Source organism: Denticeps clupeoides, chromosome 12 (assembly GCF_900700375.1).
Source record: "Denticeps clupeoides chromosome 12, fDenClu1.1, whole genome shotgun sequence".
NCBI classification, from domain to species: Eukaryota; Metazoa; Chordata; class Actinopteri; order Clupeiformes; family Denticipitidae; genus Denticeps; species Denticeps clupeoides.
Window position 1 is genome coordinate 14244374 of NC_041718.1, and position 20892 is coordinate 14265265.

The 20892-nt window shown below is 43.4% G+C and overlaps 1 protein-coding gene across 1 annotated transcript in view; it reads right to left on the bottom strand.

The window, feature by feature from the left end:
• eif4g3a (eukaryotic translation initiation factor 4 gamma, 3a) overlaps positions 1-20892 on the bottom strand; it is a 40400-nt gene that overhangs the window by 8318 nt on the left and 11190 nt on the right. The window contains 19 exon segments of the mRNA XM_028998713.1: positions 694-930; positions 1016-1162; positions 2277-2474; positions 2672-2827; positions 2982-3101; positions 4108-4229; positions 4732-4987; positions 5168-5253; positions 5789-6386; positions 6388-6554; positions 6769-6880; positions 8903-9019; positions 10037-10143; positions 10275-10386; positions 10660-10836; positions 13618-13638; positions 15934-15966; positions 17017-17109; positions 19817-19984. Of these exon segments, the coding sequence (XP_028854546.1) occupies positions 694-930; positions 1016-1162; positions 2277-2474; positions 2672-2827; positions 2982-3101; positions 4108-4229; positions 4732-4987; positions 5168-5253; positions 5789-6386; positions 6388-6554; positions 6769-6880; positions 8903-9019; positions 10037-10143; positions 10275-10386; positions 10660-10836; positions 13618-13638; positions 15934-15966; positions 17017-17109; positions 19817-19984 (3027 nt within the window).

The following is a 20892-nucleotide window of genomic DNA, read 5'->3' on the forward strand; positions in this document are numbered from 1 at the left end:
CTGACATGGCTAATTTTATGAGCAACACCAAAAGTAGCATATTTATCTCTGCAGGATGTCCAGTGATTAATTAAAACCAGTAATCTTTTTAAAAAGTGTAGTCAGAAACTTCAAAAACAGATTTCAGAAGCTTTGTGTTGCATCTGAAAGACCACTGAATAGAATCAAAGCAGCTATAGGCATAGGGGGTGTTTAAAAATCAACAGAACACTGTTCAACCCTGCACTGTCCTCCCCCTCACCTCAGTTTTCTATCAACCCCTCTGTTCGTGAAGCTTGCAAATGACACAGTCAGAAGCTCACACATCTGTGAGAACATTGGCAAAAGGGGACTAAAGAAAGGTGGGATTCCTTCTCAGCTAGGCCTAGATGGCCTTTTTAAAAACAAAGTCAGGAAAAAAAAAAGGGATGTGCACCAAGTGGTTTTCTCAGGCCACCTGCAAATGGTGCAAAATGTCCTCCAGCTGTCACAACATCAACCATGGGCAACCTGCACACTTCTGACACTGCTGAAGTATTACAAGCATTAAAAAAAACCCTCACTTTATTAGAAACTAAGCATCGTACTCAAGTGACCAGTGTTTGAGATGCAAACATCTCTTTCAAGCTCCCTGATTAAACCACGCAATATAAAGAGGAAGAGAAAATGAAACAATAAATATGTTGTGGAGAGGCCTGGTGCCTGCAGCCTCACCTTCGCCTTCTCGAAATCCAGGTCCTTGCCGATGGTGGTGAGCAGCCGGCAGAGGCACTCCAGGCTCTCCTCGTCGTGGTTCTTCAGGAGCTTGACCACGCAGTCGTGCATGATGGCCTCCGTCAGCATCTTCAGTTTGAAGAGCTCGCCGATGAACTTGATGTTGCCGATGGAACGCCGGCGCGCCTTGTCCTTGGCTTCCTCCAGCTCCTCCTGTAGTCGGTCGCGCTCACTTGTCTAGGGATGGAACAGGGCCTTCGTGAGGAAAGGTGGGGTGGGCGAGGACTGTTGATTATTACACGCCATTAGAGATAAAGGCTACCGTTGCAGCAGAGTCCAGCTCCTTCTGCTTCCTCTCGAACACCACGTCGTCCACCTTGTCTCTCTCAAACTCCTTCTGGCAGCGGTTGAGCAGCAGCTTGCGGAAGTTGACTGTAGTGTTGGGTTTGTCTGCCATGGGCACTTTGAGCTGCAGACAAGCAGAACATTATACATTGTAATCATCAACCAAGAAGTTTATAAGCCTTGAGTACCGCATTCCTGTTAATTAACCCCCCTAAAAGCTCAGCTTAGGGAGACGGGACAGGCAGGTTATGCAACTGCACTGACACCTGGCATGTGTTGCATTTTCACAAAACTGCCATGAAATTCTTTAACTCATGTTATCCTATTAGTAGTTTTTCCAAAGACCAATAAACCTCCTGTGCAATGCTTAGTAATGCAACAAACTTTGGACAAAATTATATTGTCACAATTCTAAATTCATTGTTTTATGGGCTTTTCTGTGGTTTTGGAGTCAGGACACACATACTCAGTGGACTCAGCTATTTTGAAGAATCTAATACAGTTTTTTTTTTTATTATGAGTTTTATTCTTTTTTTTTTTTTTATTCACAGGAGTAAAGGAAAAGCAGCTAAACATGCTCATTTGGTGTGAAGAAGATGGGCCAAATGCTGCCATGTCAAGGATGCCATGTCAACCTATACAAGATGACTGAACGCTTTAATTAAATCAAAAGGTTTAAGGGTGCACACACTTATGCAAACAAGCCTATTGTATGCATTTATTTTGTTATATTTGTTATATACAGATTGCTTGTTTTTCCATTTGAATTATACAGGTTTTAGGGTGGGAAAATAGCTTGAAATTATTCTTTTGGCCTAATTTTTTTACATCACAAAAACCTTGCATGTTAACAAGGGTGTGCATGCTTTTTTTATATCGACTGTAAATTCTACCAGCAACAATAAATCAGGCTTAACTGGTAATAAACACTGCACATCCATGAGGTTTTTCAGAATGAAACTGCAAGCAGCACAAGCCTTACATGATATCATCAGGGTACTAGACCAATTCATGGACAACAGAAACCTGTTTATGGGCTGGTTGTAAAATACAAACAGCAGGGCTAGAGACCTGCATGTGCAACGCAGCGGAAGATGCCAGCCAGAGCCCCAGGTCGGCTAACAAAGTGCCAAATTAAACAAATCAACACCCCACAGTGGGGTGGGAAATTCTGCTTTACCCCATTTCCTCACAAGAAAGGAAAACAAATGCGGTTCTGGACTGAAGGTTTAACTTACTGTAGCGAGGCAGCGGCACATATTGCCATACGCGACAGAGAAGCTGGGCTCGTCGATGGCCTTCTCGAAAACGAGGTCGATGACACCCTTGAGCCTCTCCTCCGTGTCGATTGTGAGTTCGGCCACTTGTTTCATTAGTTGGTTGAACATCTGAGGCGTCAGCTTGTTCAGGATACTGCGGACCTTCCGGAACAGGTCCTGAGAGGCAGTTAACACACACACACACACACACACACACACAACAAATGATGTCCTGGGACATAATGTAATGCTATTCAAGTATGTGGCTGTAGTATGTGTGAATGAATGTGTGTGCAGTGTGAATGTTAAGTCAATTCTTAGCTAGACGCTCGCATCCAAGACACTGTCCAGGGACTGGCGGGACATTGTGCTACCTGTGTTTTCAGGGAATCTGGGTCATCAGTGGGTCCCTCTCTCTTTAACCCGGGCTTCCAGGCGTTCTCAGATTTCTTCAGCTGTACCTCATTGTTCACAGATAGGTGGGTGATGATTTTACGGGGTTGAGGCCTTCGGGGGCCTACGCTTATGAGCTGTAAAGAAGAATTCAGGAATGTCAAGAAGATTCTGAAAAACGGGGCTATTATGGATCAGAATCAGTAAAATGTAGTTATGGGGACATATACACAGTATATATCTATAGGAGACAGAACTATGCTTTTAAAGATGTGTGATACGGTAACTCACAGGAGATCCACGCCCTCCCATAATCTGTCGGCCAAAATCGGCAAAGGCGGGGGTGAAGTCTGGACCTCTGGATATCAACCTGGACTCAATGGTGCGGCTTGGCAGCTTGTTCTGGTTCATCTGTAACAGCATAGCAGAGCTCTTTCAGTCGCGTCGTTCTCCAGCAGAGGGCTGTGTGGAGCACCGCCACCTCATCTGACGTTCTCATTCATCTCGAAGCCCTGCAACGTTCCCCTCCCTCCCCACACACCCACACTGGCCCACACTACCCTGGAGCTGAGAGACCCATGTGTTCTCCATCCATCTTGTGACTATGGCAAAGCAACACAGCCAAAAACAGATGTGTAAGAAACGCTCAAAAAAAAAAAAAAAAAAAAAAAAAGGAAAATTGACATATGGATTTATGATGGAATCAAATTACTACAATTTTGCAATTAAAAAATATATATCCGTCCCAGAATATCCATATCAAATACAGCCAAATGAAAACTTTCAAATCAAAACTCAACTGTGCCAAGTGTGACATAAGCGCAATGCAATTCTGATGAAAAGAGGACGTTTATGGGCTAGAAGCTGTTTATGGGCTAGAAACTGTGCTGAATATGCAAACCTCACAATGTCTAACCTCCAAGTGCTAATCTTCCATAATATAGAAATAAACTTCTGATTTAACATGAGCTTTTTGATGATGTAGTAACATATAGTTCAAAGCAATGTCCTTCAACACATCTGAAGGAATAATCTTATTGTTCTTGTTGCGCACAGATTAAAATGACTGTTTGCTATCCAGTTTGAAAAGTAAATTGTTTCCAGATGGACAGATAACCAACCCCACCCCATACCCTAATGAGACTGACAGTGCAAAACAGCCAATGACAGCAGATCTTTGGGTTGTTGAGATAATGACACAATATGTTTTTTGAGTCTTTGCAGTTAGACCATTCAGGAGATAAGCCTAAACACAAAGAAACACAATAAGCCTCACCCCTGACTCATTCAATGGACTATTGAGAAACTCTGAAATGAAATACATGAAAGTTGCTTATATTTGGATTTCTGCACGACTGGCAGGCGTTATTTAGTGACTGGTGGAAGATGTGTTTGGTAGATATAGAACCGGAGCTACCTTATCCAGCACCACATCGCTGATCTGAGGCAGGCCTTCAGGCTTCTGCACGCAGGCCGGCATGAACTGGAAGCCCAGCAGGAAGTCCCGGTCATATTGCCTCTTGCCGGACGGCACAAGCTCTGGGTTACACAATAAAAGAGAAAGAAAAAAAGAAAAATAAAAAATTGAGAACAACTAAGTTCATTCATAGGGATATGAATAACCATTTAATAGAAATTTAATAAACATTTAATAAAAGCCGCAAAGAAGCTAAGCAACAATTCTGTCTTTATGGTCTGACTATGATCTAGAATTCATCATTTTTTAATAACAAATCCTCTAAAGGCAATAACATCATAATGACAAAGCGTTTATTTTTTATTCCTAGATACAGATATCACTGCAATGCCATTAACAGTAATTAAATTCTAGGTCTCAGTGCCACCTCAGCATTTAACACTTAAGTTGCAAATTAAATAACTTGAAAAGAAAAAGAACATGTTGTTCATACCCTCATACACTGCAAGAAATTCTATGTGAGGCCTACAAACACATACCTAGCCATGTACAGAAAATATTTATGATGATTATGTAATTCTGAAAGTCTGAGAATTTCCCATGATACCCTTGTGTGTTCCTCACCTTCCTGTACGAGGTAGGGGCGCTTGGCAGGAGATGTGTCCTGGTCACCGGGGACAACGCCACTATCTATGCTCTCTGTTTCGGGGGCATGGTTTGCTCCATTCCTTAGGGGTTCAGGCTCCATCTCACCGTTCTCGTGTGGCACAACAGAGGGCTTGGAGTCCTGGGAGTCCAGGGTTGGCAGGGGGCTATATCTGTTATCTGCAGACAGCTGGGGATCCTGATCTTGGGTAGATGGTTCCCTAACAGGGACCTCCTAGAGAGCCAGAAACAAGTATTGCAGGATGCTATTTAATCATAAACCACAAAGGTCAGAAGTGTCCGAACCATGTGGAAGTGATTTCGGGGGGGGCAGTGTCAGGGGTTCTCTGGAAGAGACAGACACCCATGCGAATGGAAGATCATGCTTCATTTCTTTGCCCCTTACAGTGCTTACCTCACCCTTCCTGTGAGGGGCCTCTCCCAACAGACTGCCTTCATTTGGTTTCTTCCAGGTCTTTGGTGCAGCAGGCGTGGATTGAGCTGACGCAGAGAAAACAAACAAACATGCTCAGCCATTTTGCTAGAAACCCAACTGACAACGACATGCCTTCTGTGAATAGTTCTCAGTAGAGATGTGCAATATGGACCAAAAAAACAGTATGTTGTATGAAAACTGTAATAAAAAAAAAAAAAATCAACATACATTGTAAGTATTATCCAGTTACAATCGCTTTTATTAAAAAAGTGATTGTAACTGGAAAAAAAATTTTTTACAATTAAATCACAAGTTCTTCCTCATCTGTGGTCTTATTATTTCCTATCTTAATTTTTCTCAATTTCTTATAACTAGTATTACAAATCCTATCTAAATTCATTCCAATCCTTAAATCTTAAATACTTAGTCCAAGCACTGGTTATCCACTAATATTCCTGTTACCTAGCAACAATATATATATATAAAATAAAATAAAAATACTGAGAACCCTATTATGGTAGGGATAAATAGGAGGTAGATCTAAAAGGTGATCAGATGATCAATAAGTAATTTTATGTACGTTTTTTTTATGAAACCTACCAGTGGCTGATGCCTTTCTTAAGTTGTTTTGCTTATGGAGGTCTGTAGTGTCAGGCACATCCTGGGCCATTTCTTCTGGGTTGTGGGCAACGTTGTTGCTGTCTGGGCTCACCCTGCTATCGTTCTCCACTGAGGCAGAGGGAGGAACCAGAGGTGGGAGGCCAGGAGGAGGCGCAGGGACTGAGTTGACTGTGGAGGTGGATGCCTGTAATGTAGATACCACAGTCGGAGCAGTCAGTGGTGTTTGGAGCTCAGCCTGCTGCTCTCCACTGGGGTCTGGGGTCTTCCACAGCTCCTCTCTGGGGGGCACTGCTGAGCTAGAAGGCTGGACAGGAGCTGAAATCGATGGAGCATTTTTTACAGGGGGCTCCTGATCCTGCAGATCTAGGTCAGCACAAGGAGAGGGCGCTGTAGAGTCAAGAACCCCATTAACTATTTTGGGGGGAGGTGAAGGTGAGGCAGAGGCCGGTGGGCTCTGGATAACAGGCTCAAGTAGTGGCGTCTCACTGGCAGCAATATGGGCCTGAACAGACACCTCTATTGCCACTGGAGCAGGTTTGGGTATCTCAGGCTCTCCACTAATGACCAGGGATTCAGCAGGGCTGCTGGCAGGAACTGGGCTGGGATCCTCGACCTGTGTGGGGGGGGGATGGGTCAGCGGCCAGACTGGGAGCTTCTCTTTGGCTCGCCTCTGTGGAGGCCTCTGGAAGCCCTGGGCTTGGAGATGGAGGCTTATGTGGGATTGGTTCCAGTTTTGTCTTGTCCTCTGCAGTAAGATACAAGCGGCAGACAGTTGGCATCGAGAAATAAAACAAGATGAGTCAAAATGAGCTAGACGAACGCATCAAGACGTGACCAAAACGTACTCCCACTGCTGACTCACAGTAAGCGTCAGTATTTTCATGGCACTGCATTTGGTGTGTGTGTGCTTGTGAAAATACATACATTTTCCGTGTGTGCATGTAAAAAGAAATGCTGACCTGGAGTGGATTTGCTCTCTGTGACTGGAGGGTGGTGTTGCTGAGGGAGGTCTGGGCTGTAGGCCGCTGTAGGAGTCTGACTTTGTTCAGGAGTCTGACTGCTGCTGGGCTGCTGCGAGATAAAAGTGGAGAGGAGGTGAAGGAGATGCAAAGTAAATTTACAGAAATTTTAGGTGATTAAAGATTAAGGGACAAAAGAAACAGAAATATGAGGAGACAAAATTAATCTGTTTTTTCATGCTTTCATTGGTTTAAATTCTTCCAGATATCAGAGCATTCCATTGTTGTTGAAATGTAACCTACACTATAAGTGCAATTGAATTACAGCGTTACAAGTTTCACCAAATGAAAATGCAACAAACCTAATGTAAATATTTCAAGTGTTTTCTTGTAATAAAAAAAGCAGCATAGTGCATGTAGTGTACATACAGATTCATATTCACTCAATGTGATTGTTGTATAGCTTCAGAACAGCTTGTGTGTGTGTATGTATATGTATACACACACACACACACACACACCAAATAAACAAACAAACAGATAGATAAATAAATAAATAAAACCCTCACATCATTAAAGAGAAGGCATTATTAGACACACATGAAACTATGATTTAAAAAAAATAATAATAATATATATATATATATATATATACACACACACACACACACACACACACACACACACACACACACACAAACAAAAGAAAAAATGTTCTATTTCTCAGACACCACAGAAGAGCACGACATGTTTGTGCAATTTTAAGTTTTAAGGGTCTGGCACAAACATTTTGAAACTTGGATTTAACCACGCTAGTGGTTACTCTGTGGTTTGTGAGGACCATGGAGAACATACAAGGCAGAAAGAGTATAGCTCAACCACAGACAGGGAGCTATGTCCAGTTAGTCCATTCAACATCAACGTTACTTCTACAGGCTAACAAGGCAATGGGAGATCAGTGGTGAATTCGAATTGAGAGATTTTAGACAGTATCTTTAATGTCCTGTAAGAAATATACTCACAGTGAAATGGTGAAATACTGCATTAACATTTTACATCATATGACATCCCGATTTTATACCCTACAGATTTCATGCCACATTTAATTACACCAGAATGTCTTTCAACTTATCGGTGGTTGCAAGCTTTGGATACAAGTAACAGAAATCTTTTTTTTGGGGGGTTTACTCTGTGCTGTAGAGCAGAACTTTTAGCAATTACAAAAGCCAACTGAAGTGGTCCGTTCATCTGGAGAAGAACCTCTTTTGGCATTATCCCTTGAATGTGTTCTGGGCACATTTAGGATGCACTGAAGGATGCACTGAATGGACTATAGATGGATAAGTGGATGATATTCCATTGTGCGGTAGCAGTAGACTAGTGGATTGCCTATAAACCAGAAGGCCACAAAGTCATAGGTTCAAACCCCACTTACTGCCATTGTGTTCCTGAGCAAGACACTTAAGCCATAGTTGGTCCAGGGGAACGGTCCTTGGAACTACTGATTGGAAGTTGTTCTGGATAAGGGTGTCATATATAATGTAAATAAATGTAATTGTCAACCCTGGTGGGACGCCTGCTTTTTTGCCTGCTGTAATAATAAAGGATGGGGTTCTTCCAGCATCGAAAGGGAGAGCTGATCCCTCTTTTCCTCTTGGATGAATACTCAGGGATCACCCTGCTGGGCAGCAGCATTCTCTCCCCCACACAAGAAATGCATTTGCATGCATCAGGAAAAGAATGAGTGAGGGCTGTTGCAGGTCAATCACTATCAAAACGTTCAAGCAATTGCACCTCTGCCATAGACCAAAGAAAGAGGTGCTCGCATGCGAACCGCAACCAAGTCCAACTGAACCGTGCTCCGGTATACCTCTTCCAAGCAGGCCAGGGACGGCTAAATGAAGCACTCAAACTAGTCATACGAAGCGCACTTTGGTGGTCAAACGCACTCAGGCATGGTTCATCACACTTCCTAGTGTGAGTACACCCTACAGATTAGTTTGATCTGCAGCAAATCCTTGTGCACGGCTATATAACGGCAACACTCACAACATAAGACACGAGTTGACTACAGAGCATATGTTCTCAGAGTTCGAGGTGTGACTGGGATGAGAACGTGGGGGAAAAGTTATACCTGTGGTGGGGTGAGGGTGGAGGAAGGTCGGCTCACGGGTGGGGTTGGGTTGCGGTTCCCTGACATTATCTCCTCAGTGATGTCCCTCCCACCTTGGTTGGGGTCACGGATTCGAATCTGGGAGAACAACAACATGCAATCAATGAGCTACAAGTCCTGCATTTCATTCTGTATACCAAATACATGTATATAGGGCTGCATTGTATAAATATAAATTTGGCCAACGCAGAAACATCTGCTCCTCACAAAAAGTCATGTCACCTGCACGAAACCATGCCTACCTGCAGTACGAGCCATTAGTTTTGGGTGCGAACAGAGCGCAAGGCAGGGTTTCCTAAATTTGAGTCTCCTAAAGAACAAGGCCTTAAATATAATTAAAAATGACTAGTAACCCTTAAATCTAGAGTTTAATGGTCTTAAAAATACTGCAGACCCAATAAATAAAATGAAACAAGCCTTCAATCTGTAAGTAATCCGCCGGTCCCTGCACACTAACTGGTTTAATAAGTGCAGTGTGTTTGTCAGTGCCCAATCCGTACCACTTGCCCGATTAGTTCTGTGCCTGCGATTGGGTACTAACAGCACGGATTGGAAATGACCAGGGTAGCCCTAGCCTGTTTGCTGCCCTGTGCAACAAAGACAAAATCACTAAATAAAATCTTGGAATCCTGGAGGGACTGCATGATAAAATATGACCAAGTGCTATTTAAATAGTGCTATTTAAATATTTTCTGACAATTTATATAATATGTAATTTTATATAATCACTCACATCATACAACTACCTGGTATTTCACTGGCCTTACGGCTGTGACAGAAAGTCCACTTTCAGTAGAATAAATAATATTTTGTTTTTATCTGGTTATGCTATATGTTGATGCATCGGTAAAAGGTTCATTATACAACTTCCTGCTGCAGTGCCTTTGCAAATGTTACCCCTCAAACACAGTAATTTACTTATCAAATTACATATCGCAATATATACAGTCTACAAGCTATGGTTAAATTTATATCTCAATATAAATTTTATACCATATCGCACAGCCCTATATGTATACAAATGTGTTTGTGTAAACACACACACACACACACACACACAAACGTGCATGAGAAAAATAAGCGGTGAATACTCACTGGTTTCTTCTCACGTTTGGCTGGTGGAGGTTGCTGTGGTGTGGTAGGCACTATGATTGGTGGAGATGGAGGGTACACTGACTGACCTGCATAATAAGGTGGGGTAGCTAGAGGCACCAGGAAGGAGAAGGAGAGCGAGCAAGAGAGAGATCCCTCTTGTCAGGATAGGTTTGGACAAAAGCGGACACATCTCAGCTGGAGCTGAACATGAACTATGAAGTGTTTGCTACGCTCTCACCATATGGAGCTGGATACTCCCCTGGGCCGGGACCAGGATAGAAAGTTCCAGACGTTGGAGGCTGCACAGAATACTGCTGAGGGGGAGCGACGTAGGGGGTGCTATGACGGTACTGGGGAGGTAAGGATACAGAGAGATTGATCAAAGTGGGCAGACAACTTCCTCCAAAGAATGCAGAGAGAAAAAAAACATTATAGCACCTTCCTAACATTCATTCTACACATTCCCCTCAAACGGCTGGAATGTGGAATGTCCTCAATGACCTTTTAAACCCTATTGGCTGTTGCTGACAAGTGTTTATTAAACGATGACATATTACACATGCCAGCGTAGAGCAGGGCTGACAAAGGGGGTCCCACAGCTTTGACCAGCTAGGCCCGCCCACCTGTGGGATGTAGTACTGGGCCGCCTGCGGCGTGGGGAAGGGCATGGTCATGGTCATCATGATGGGCTGGCTGGTGGGGTAGACTGTGGCTGTTGGGGGCTGGCTGCTGGGCCGGATGGGTGGAGTGTTGGTGGGGATGGTGGTCCGAGCTGGCTGCATCGGAGCCCTGTGAAGGAACTGCGAAAACAGAAAGAAAGAAAAGACAGAGAGCCTGAGAGAGACCCTGAAGAGCCCATGAAGCAACAGTGCAGAATCAGCAGTCGAATGTGGCCTTTTTGGCCATTTCTCATACCGTACATGCGCTTGGTGGGGGGAAGGACAGATGGAGCTGGGGAGGAGAGAGAATGCGAGACAGGGAGTGCGATTGAGCAAGGAGAAGAATGGAAGAGAGAATGGGCGTTTTTGTTCCTCTGATTTCCATGCGGAAAATCACTTTCCTCCTCGGTACGCTGCCACGGTCCGGGCCCCTGGAGACGTAAGCAGCATTATGCATTCTCCTCATCTGCCGACCCCGGGCTGCAGCACAAGGCTTAATTCATCCACCCGCGCAGGGCAGGAGAGAACGGAGTAGCCGGTCCGCCAGGCCACGGCCTACCAAGCCACCAGCGCTGTGCAACTCCCATCCCTCAGTCTCTTCACACCCTTCCTTAACATTAATACTGTGAATATCGTCTAAGAACAGACTTGGCCTGGGACATCGCTGAAGCACAGATACACAGAGCACTGAACGTGACTCTTTGGCAGTTCCCTGTGTGTGTGTGTGTGTGTTTTAACAGGCTAACAATGAACTGAGCATGCTATGTATCTTTTTGCCAAATGCTATTAAACGTTACTTAATATATATATATTTTATTTACATTGATGGTGCTGGTTTGGAGGGTAAAATAAAAGCAGGTCCCTGACATTTACTGCTAGAGGCGATGTACACCAAAGCACTGAAAAAAAACGACAAGGTACTGCTCGTTCTTCATGGTTCATGCATGGTTCCAGTTATAACACACGAAAACCAAAAGTACTTTCTAGATTTTACATGCAGTGACAGTCTCCCTAGTCAACAGCTAAAGATTACCTTGATGACAGAGTGATTTTATATGTCACATGACCATTAACTGCTCCTGAAGTTCATTTTAGTCACTGTATCCATGACAATGTATAATAGTAACATCTGCTAAACAGCTACAGCAAATGCTAAACAGCTACAGCAAATACATCATTTTTATTTACTTCTGTGCTTTAAATTCACAAAAATCCCCCTTGATGGAATATTTGGACAGATGTCAGGCAGTGAGAACAGAGGCCTGGTGTTATGTTGGTGGAATATCCAGAAACCGTTGGTGAAAGAAAGTGCATTTATGACCAGCTCAGATAGACTCTCAGAAGGCTCTGAACAAATAAGACATATGATGGCCTCTCAGAGAGCTTTACGTCAGCAAATCACTGCTCTGTTCACTGTTCCAAAGTTGTCTGGGAAGGACATAAAACTTTGCACAGCAATCCCTGAGAGCCAAGCATGGTGTGTGTGAGCCTCTGAACCGGTGGGAAAAGGCCAGCAATCGAAATCAGCTCCTGAAGTCAACTTCAAGATCACTTTACAGCCTCAATAAACCACCAAATCCATCTAGGATTCATAGGATTACCATAGTAGAGTAACAGCCAGCTTGTGAAAAGAAGCGATTAGTAGATCCTGCCTGATCTCAGACCAGGTTTCATGAGTGGCTGACCAACATGTTCACTCTTATTGTGAGGGGATCTATTTAGACAAACAATTAATCAGACTGGTAAAACGGTTATAATGAACGCATTAAAATGAGTAAAAGTTAGGCTTGTTGTGAAGGTAAAATACATACATTCAGTACATTTTAAATACACAGCTCAAAAAATAAAGGGTACCCTCAAACAACACAATGTAACTCCAAGTCAATCACACTTCTGTGAAATCAAACGGTCCACTACGGAAGCAACACATGCCGATTTCACATGCTGTTGTGTAAATGGAATAGAGAACAGGTGGCAATAAATAATTGCTAATAACCAATATAGGAGCGGTTCTGCTGGTGTTGACTGCAGACCACTTCTCAGTTCCTATGCTTTCTGGATGATGTTCACTGAGATGGAGTCTACAACCCACACAAGTGGCTCAGGTAGTGCAGCTCATCCAGGATGGCACATCAATGTGAGTTGTGGCATGAAGTTTTGCTGTGTCTGTCAGCGTAGCGTCCAGAGCATGGAGGTGCTACCAGGAGTCAGGTATATCACTATATCAGGAGAAGTGGAAGAGACCATAGGAGGGCAAACCAACAGAAGGACCGCTACTTCAACCAACTGTGATTTCAATTTTGGTGTGATTTTTGTTGGCAGCACATTCAACTGTGTGAAGAACAAAGTATTTAATAAGAATGTCTTATTTTTGTGCTCCCTTTATTTTTTTGAGCAGTGTATATATAAAAGCCCATCCATTCACTTCAGAAAGAAAAACGCTGTTATGTTGAAGTCCTATGAAAAGTATTAACATCATTATGTCTAACAGTAAAACTAATAAACTGATCTTAGAACTATGCATGCACACAAAGACACATATAAAACAAATGTTTAAAATCAATAAATGTGGTGACAATGTGGTGGTTAAAAATATGAATATTGGAGATATTATTGCCAAAATGCTTGATGTAATGAAGTTTTAATGATGTAAATTAAGTTTACAAAAGATGCAACTCCAATCTTTACCATGACCTTAACAAGCGTCTTCAGGCAAAACAATGGGGGTGGGAATAAATAAGTGGAATGGAGCGGCAGTATGAGAGAAATGAAGTGAAAACGGATGAAGGCGGTTTGGGCGATTGAGGCTACGGTGCGCTCAAGAGAGCTCAGGAAATGGGTTAGTGGTCATTCAGGGGTTTCAGGGTTAGGTCTTTCCTCATGCCATGCATCTATAAACTTCTCAGAGAGATATCTCATTACCTGGAAGGGTCTGAATCCTCCCTTCAGTGTTGAAGCAGGAAAGAGAGAAAAGCCAGTGGGAAACTGGGGTGTGTTTCAAACAAACAAGAACTGTGTGTGTATGTATATATATATATATATCTCCATCTTCTCTCTCTCTTGCCCACACACACACACACACACACACACACACACACACACACACACACACATTCTTTAACATGGCCGTTGCCTCTGCTAGCTCATGCAGTGTTTTGGTGCTGCCTGTAGTGCATCAGTCAACGTCTCTTCATCGTGGATGGGCCTGCACCCCACCCACAAACTCCTCCCACACACCCTCATCCCCATTCACCTGTGTCTGACACGTGCACCATCCAGGGATGCCCAACAAAAAAAAAAAAAAAAAAAGCAAAAAAGTGAAACTAAAGCACAAAAAAAAAAAAAAAAAAAAAAAAAAAAAAAAAAGAGAAAGAAAAAGAAAAAGTAAAAAAAGAGAGAAAGAAAAAGTAGGACATAGAAAAGTTAAGAAAGTGAAAAAAGGAACAAAAGTGTGAAAGAATGAGCCAAAAGGGAAAAAGCGACAGGCTGTAGGTTGTGAAATGTGTGATGCATGGAAGCCTGTGACCTGCTCTTCTTCCCTGCTCTTACCCTGACCTACATTCACGAGTGGCCTGTGTGTGTGTGTGTTTTGCCTGTGTGTTATCCCACTGCCTCGAGCAGAAGACTCTCTGAATGAAAGCTCCTCTCCCCCTCGTGCCACAGTGCAGGCAGGGACTTGCCGTTCGGCAGAAACACACAAACCCAGCTCATCCACCCCTGAGGCTCAGTTTACTCTGCGCTGCTCAGAAGCCGCATGGTAATGATACGTCGCCATCAGAGATACGTGGCCCGTCCGTTGTGTGTGTGTGTGTGTGTTCTAGCTCTTGGCTGCTGTTCAGCTGCGTGTTATTAAATGCTGGAAGAAGGAATACTGAAACGGCCTCCTAAATCATGCCATTACAAACAAGGAAATGGGAAAAGAGAAAAATAAAAAACCCAGACTCATTGGGCTGTGGGGATAAATAAACCATGAAGACTTGTAAAAGCATTTTCACTGCTAATTCCACACAAACAAACATAATAACGTATTATGCAGCTTTCAAGTGACCAGTTACTTTGATCTGACACCAGATCATCAGTCCAAAATGGAGCAGACACCCGCGTGTTGCAGGACATGTTCTCTGATTGCAGTAAACAGGGTGACGGTGCAAAGACACTCACCGTCTGGTACTGTAGCATTTATTTATAGTCGGTCAAATGTGTAAACACTGAAAGTGCCAGGAGGTGAGTGTCAGACAAGTCGGGGCAGTGTGTGTTTATGAAACAGACAAAGGCAGAGCAATTTGCATAGCTATAATGAAAATGTAGAATAAAAACACTTCTCGTCTGTATGTGTGTGTGTGTGTCCTGTAAAAGCACTTCAGTTCACACCTCTGGCCAGATGCCACCAACTTCCCAAATACCCAGGGGGGGTGCACAGGAGGTCATCACACTGCAGCCTTAGCAAACATGCGTTTTACATCGAGACCGCCAGCAAAACTCCAGGTACCTGCTTTCACCGGTCCCTGAACCAGGCTGAGATGTCCATGCCTCCCCCTATCTGCACTTTTTCATAGAAAAGAATGTGCGAAGTATTTGCCCAATTTTTAAAAAGCCAATCTTCTTCTTCTTATTCATAAAACATTAATTAATAATTTCTTAAAACATGCGTTTGTCATTGGGGTTACCAGCCACGCACACACAGATAATGTTGCTTTCTACAGACACCAACAGCATGCAACATCAGGCCTAAATGAGACTAACTCCTTTGAAGAAACTCTGTGAACAGCACATTATCAGCTTCCCACTGTCTGAGGCTGGAGCTGAGCTGGGAGGGGAGCCTTCATCTGCACAGCGCCCGACTCCTCCTTTAAACATGAGGGGCAGCCAGCTGTGAGGAGGCACCAATTCATACTAACTGATGTCACCGCTACACACACACACACACACACACACACACACACACACACACACACTCGCTCTCACAGCAGGTGTTTCAACTATAGCCACAGATGTGCTTTGGCTTCCCAGCTTGCACTGACAACACACACACACACACACACAGAGAGAGAGTTAAAAGCACAAAGGGAGTTACTGCAGACCACAGTATATCAGCGCTGCAGTTCAGTCCCCTCTGCACCGGCGGTCAGATACCAGCCGCTCAGCCCCAGTCTACATGAGCCCACTCACACTCAGCAGAGGTGGGTGGTGGGTGGGTGGGGGGGAGAGCGAGCGGGTGATCAGGATGGGTTTGGTTACCTGGTGTGGGGCAGGTCGAGGTCCCGTCACAAACTGAGAGCAGGGGAATGGGTTCGCAGGTAGCCGTGCGGGAGAGAGAAAGAGAGAGAGAGAGAGAGTGATCGACAGGTATGCAGTGATTGAAACACAATTCAGCGTTGGCAACAGAGGTGGATGCTACAAGTCTTACTGCTGCGGAACAAGAAAGGGCTGTTTGGTGCACAGGACAGAAAAAAAAGGTCACGTCACCTCTCACAACGCAAATGCAACACACACACACACATCCATCCTCAGCACTTTGTTAAAAAGACTGCAGCTCAGTGGAGAGACTCAGCACGGGGTTAATTACTGGGGGAGGTTTGTGTCTGTCATCACTACTACAGTCAACCATGACAGCTCCCCCATATACACACTAGTTCTTATAGAGTTGTCAGCCTAGGCTAATAACAACGCGCCACATCAAGCTTTAACGTGTTTCTCTGACCCCTCAACTGAACCTCAAAAACCTATTTTAATTTTAATACATCTTAGTCTTCTAAGCCAAATCATCTCATAGCCTGAACTCACAACATATTATACTGAAACAAATTAAACATAATATGAGCTGTCTCGCATATACACTTCAGATTAGCCCAGTGCATACACACGTGATCACGAAAAACCAAAATGAACACATCAAGGAGAGTCAAAATTATGGGTGTCAAACAGGCGACAAACAGAATTTGGCAAGCGACGAAGATCCATCTGGCATTCTAAAAATTTCTGGCCTGATATTAGCATTAGTTAAAATGAACCATATACCATTGCTGTGGTAAATTGTATGCTGATGCAATTTGAACATTAGCATCACAGGAAATTCGTGTAGCAGGGACAAATTCATTAATTCAAATAAAAACAATTTAGGATTTATTTAAACATATAACTGCATCAATGAATATACATATATGGACAATAATAATAAAATAAATTACAGGCTGCCAATATATCTATACATCTGCTAAACCAAAGGCTTTCTAGAATGATTTGCATTGTGTAAATATATATAAAAAAAAAAAAAGTTTTGACAAACAGATGATCCAAGATGCTGCTCACCATCACACTTACCGGCCGGGTCTGAGGCTGGACACTCATTGGCTGCGTCTGAGGAGAGTACACAAGAGGGGCGGTGCCAGCATTCTGCCCAGAGATGTATGGAGACTAGAGAGAGCAAAGGTAGGGATTGGAACAAAGAGAAAGAGAGAGAGAGAGACAGACAGAAGTGATGCGAGGGCCAAGGAGGGCTGGAGATGGGCTGAATATTACACACAGAATCTAGTTCAACTCTGTCAATAGCATATAGATCAGGACGAGGATAAGAGCCACAGTGGTGCCAAGACAGGAATGTGCAAGTGTGTGTAGGCCGAGCATGTATGAGCATCAGGGTTGGGATCAGCCAAAAAAACGATTTTTTAAGTCAGTACAGGAGTAGCTCCCAGATGCATCGAATGGGTGTGTTAATGGTAGTAGCCTAGTAGGTAACACATTTGCCTATGAACCAGAAGCCCCAGGTTCAAATCCCACTTACTACTATTGTGTCCCTGAGCAAGACATTTAACCCTAAGTTGCTCCAGGGGGTTGACTGTCCCTGTAACTACTAATTGTAAGTCGCTCTGGATAAGGGCGTCTGATAAATGCTGTAAATATAATCCAATACTGAGAAGATTAATTTACCCCAATTTACCCAACAGTTTAGTCAGACTAACGCAATATTTGTTTCATTTCAAGTGAGTGTTTGGTTCTCCATGTAGAGAGAAAAGGCTCATCATAAACTGACAACACTACAATTTAAATATTAATAAAATAATATTATATAGACTATCAGTCAAAAGCCCGGATGCAGTTACTCATTTATGGATCTTTAGATTCTGAACAAGTTTCCTAAACAGGAAAGGCTCAATTCCTCACACTCTTGGCTTCTCTGGACCACCTTAAATTGGACAACAGTCCTGAAGGTTTATGCTGAGCAGTTTCTTATCATTCACTCATGTCAATGAGCATCTCATGATGATGACAACAAAGCAGCCATGAAGGTAAAAAGAAGTGACTCTGGGGGAAAAAAAAAAAAAAAAAAACCTAAATATGATTCTTGCATTAGATTCTGCAAAATGGCTCCATCTTAGTTTCCATAACCGCCACAGAGTTGGTGTCTCCAGTTTTTGATTGTAGTGTATATAATTATGACCAATACTAGCATGTTTAAATTAGGATAGTAAAAAAAATAAAAGATTCAAGTAAACATTCATATATGATATATTCTTAAACCAGACATGCATAATCTAACATACCTAGATTACAGCAATGTCCAAATATTTTCATTTATACATTTTCCATTTATAATAATAATTGATATATCATCATTTTTGATGTACTAGCATTTTTTTCTGCTATTAAATCTTTCCACGCGGCACCTTCAAGTGCCCCGGCCATGTCATAGTCATCTTAACTAGATGTGGGGTGATGGAGTACCGTATGAGAACCCAAACTGCTGCTGATATTAGAGGAAATGTCATTCAGCAGGTTATTGCTACACATGCTCGGTAGGATGCATTCATGCATCTCAGGCGTTGATTTCCCATGAAGCTGAGGATGAGTGGCGTGTGCCTGCTGAAGAGGTGTGTGGGCTTATTAGTAAGTGAATGAGTGAGTGTATGTGTGTGTGTGTGTGTGTGTGTGTGTGAGTGAGCATGAACAGGGGCTGGCGGTACGGATAATTAAAGTTTGCGTTGGCTGAACAGGGTATTAATAGAATCGAGCAGCTCTTGATCTACGCCATGTGAGCCAAAAGAACAGAGACTGGAACTGTCCCTCACGAGTCCAGTGACAGTCACCCACCAGGGACCACGGTTCTTTGTTTCAGCAGGTCACACCCTGGTAAATATTTTGAGTCTGTTATATATATATATCTGTTACAATTCTATGAGTGATAGTTCTATGCTGTTTGAGTCACCACATTTCACACACGCTGTTACCAAGGTGACAAAGCAGATGTGTGAAAAAGTAATGTGTGACTAGTATCTTAAAAAGCAAAATTCTGACACACACAAAGGCTCTCTCTTTCATATATACATATATATGTAGTTTAATGTTAAGAGCACGACTCTATTCTTGGACAAGATAACCTTATGAATGCTTGATTGTTTGACCTTTATCCACCACCACAATAATTATGCTCTTTGATGATTCTTTATTTTTCTTCTTTTTTCTTTCTTTGATTTAAAATAAGCTTGATTTCCCCCCCAAAACCAACACATGGGTTCGAACTGACTGATCACATGGGCTTGCTAAAAGTTCCAACAGGGTTTCAGTTCATTGTTACGACTGAACTAAGACCATGAGTAAGAGTCACGCCGCACATAAAGAATAATGATAACAAGGTCACTCTCTGCCAGTATGCATTAGATCTTATTCCTAAACAGCTTCGTGGCTTCCGGAGCCTGTCCCGAGACACGAGGCGCAGACACCTACCTGGAGTCCGGAGTCGAACCCACAACATTGCTTCATAAAAAGATAACATTGGTACTTGGAAAGCAAATTTCTTTTGGACAGGGCACGAATTATGACAGGTTTAACTTGTACATGGTGTAGAATATTGCATTGTGTTGTCATTTTCAGACAGACATTTAGCTCAGTCTATAGTGTAATGGTTCAGGCAAACACACAACTATACAGAAAGCACAAGGATTTCAAAGTCATAAATCAACACAAAGACGCTCAAACTGTAGTTGAAAACTCAACAGATGAGGAACAGACACATACATAAAATAAACAAGGCAGCATAAAACATGGCGTCATCTTTGACTGACACACAGGCACAGAGACAGACAGACAGACAGACAGACAGGTGGCGGCGTTCAGTCGCACTCACCCCTCCACCTGCCTCCCAGCTCTTAAGGCAGCGATACGGTGGGGCGGGCACAGATACCTGAGAGAGAGCTGCTGAGGAGGCGTGGCTGGGGGGCGTGCCAGACAAGGCAGGGTGCCCTTTAGAGAGGTCATGAGCTGTGGGGTAAGGAGGGACTTGGTGTCTGGGAACCTGGAGATTAAAAACATGCATCTGGTAAGAACATTTCAAAGCAATGTGCACGTTTTACAGAGACAAAAAGCAACAACTAACCATGAGCAGGGAGAGCAAGACAATTAAAAACACAACCATAGACTAATAAATGAAGTGGCAGAGTAGGAATAATCATCAGTCAGTGTTTCTATGGCTGTAAGCAAGATTGGGCTGTTCCAAACATTAAAACAATGGGACTAAAGTTACATTTCCAAGGCAAGCACTGGGTGAATTTTCACCGGCATCTCCAAAAAATGGGGATTTAGTCCGAGGCTTGACTCAATCTTTGGCTTTGGAAACAGCCTCTAAAGGGTCGTTTACAACACTGGACATGCACGTCGGCAGCAACGCTCAAATTTCGCACGGGTTGATTATTTTAATCGTTCTACTGTGCTACGGCGCACTCGGTGATATGCAGAGCTCATCCGGAATGATGAACGTGCGCCTGCTGGTGCCAGGGACACATCATGTGGCAGGACGAGAACAGAGGTAGGGAGGGGAGAGGTAGAAAGAGATTTTAGCCGTGCGCCGGGCTGACTGCCAGCTCTGCACCACTGCTCCCTCGGTCACCTGGCGGAGAGCCGCATAATCGCCCCGAAACACCCGCTTTTTCCCTTTTTCCACGGAGGCAAAACGCTGCATCATTATCATCGTGCGGCACTCTCGCTTCTTTGGTGGCTGCCAAAACTTTTTAAGTGGAACATGTGAACCTCGGGGTCACTTGTAGACAGCGAGTGTGCGTCTTAATTCAGAGTAAACATCTCCGTGTGGATAAAGTAATGAAATATGCATGGGTTTGCACAGAGGGTCCGCCGGGAGGGCACAGCGTAAGAACGGCCGCGGTAAGAAACAAAATCTGAATGCAGATGTGTTTCGGCAGAGTGAGA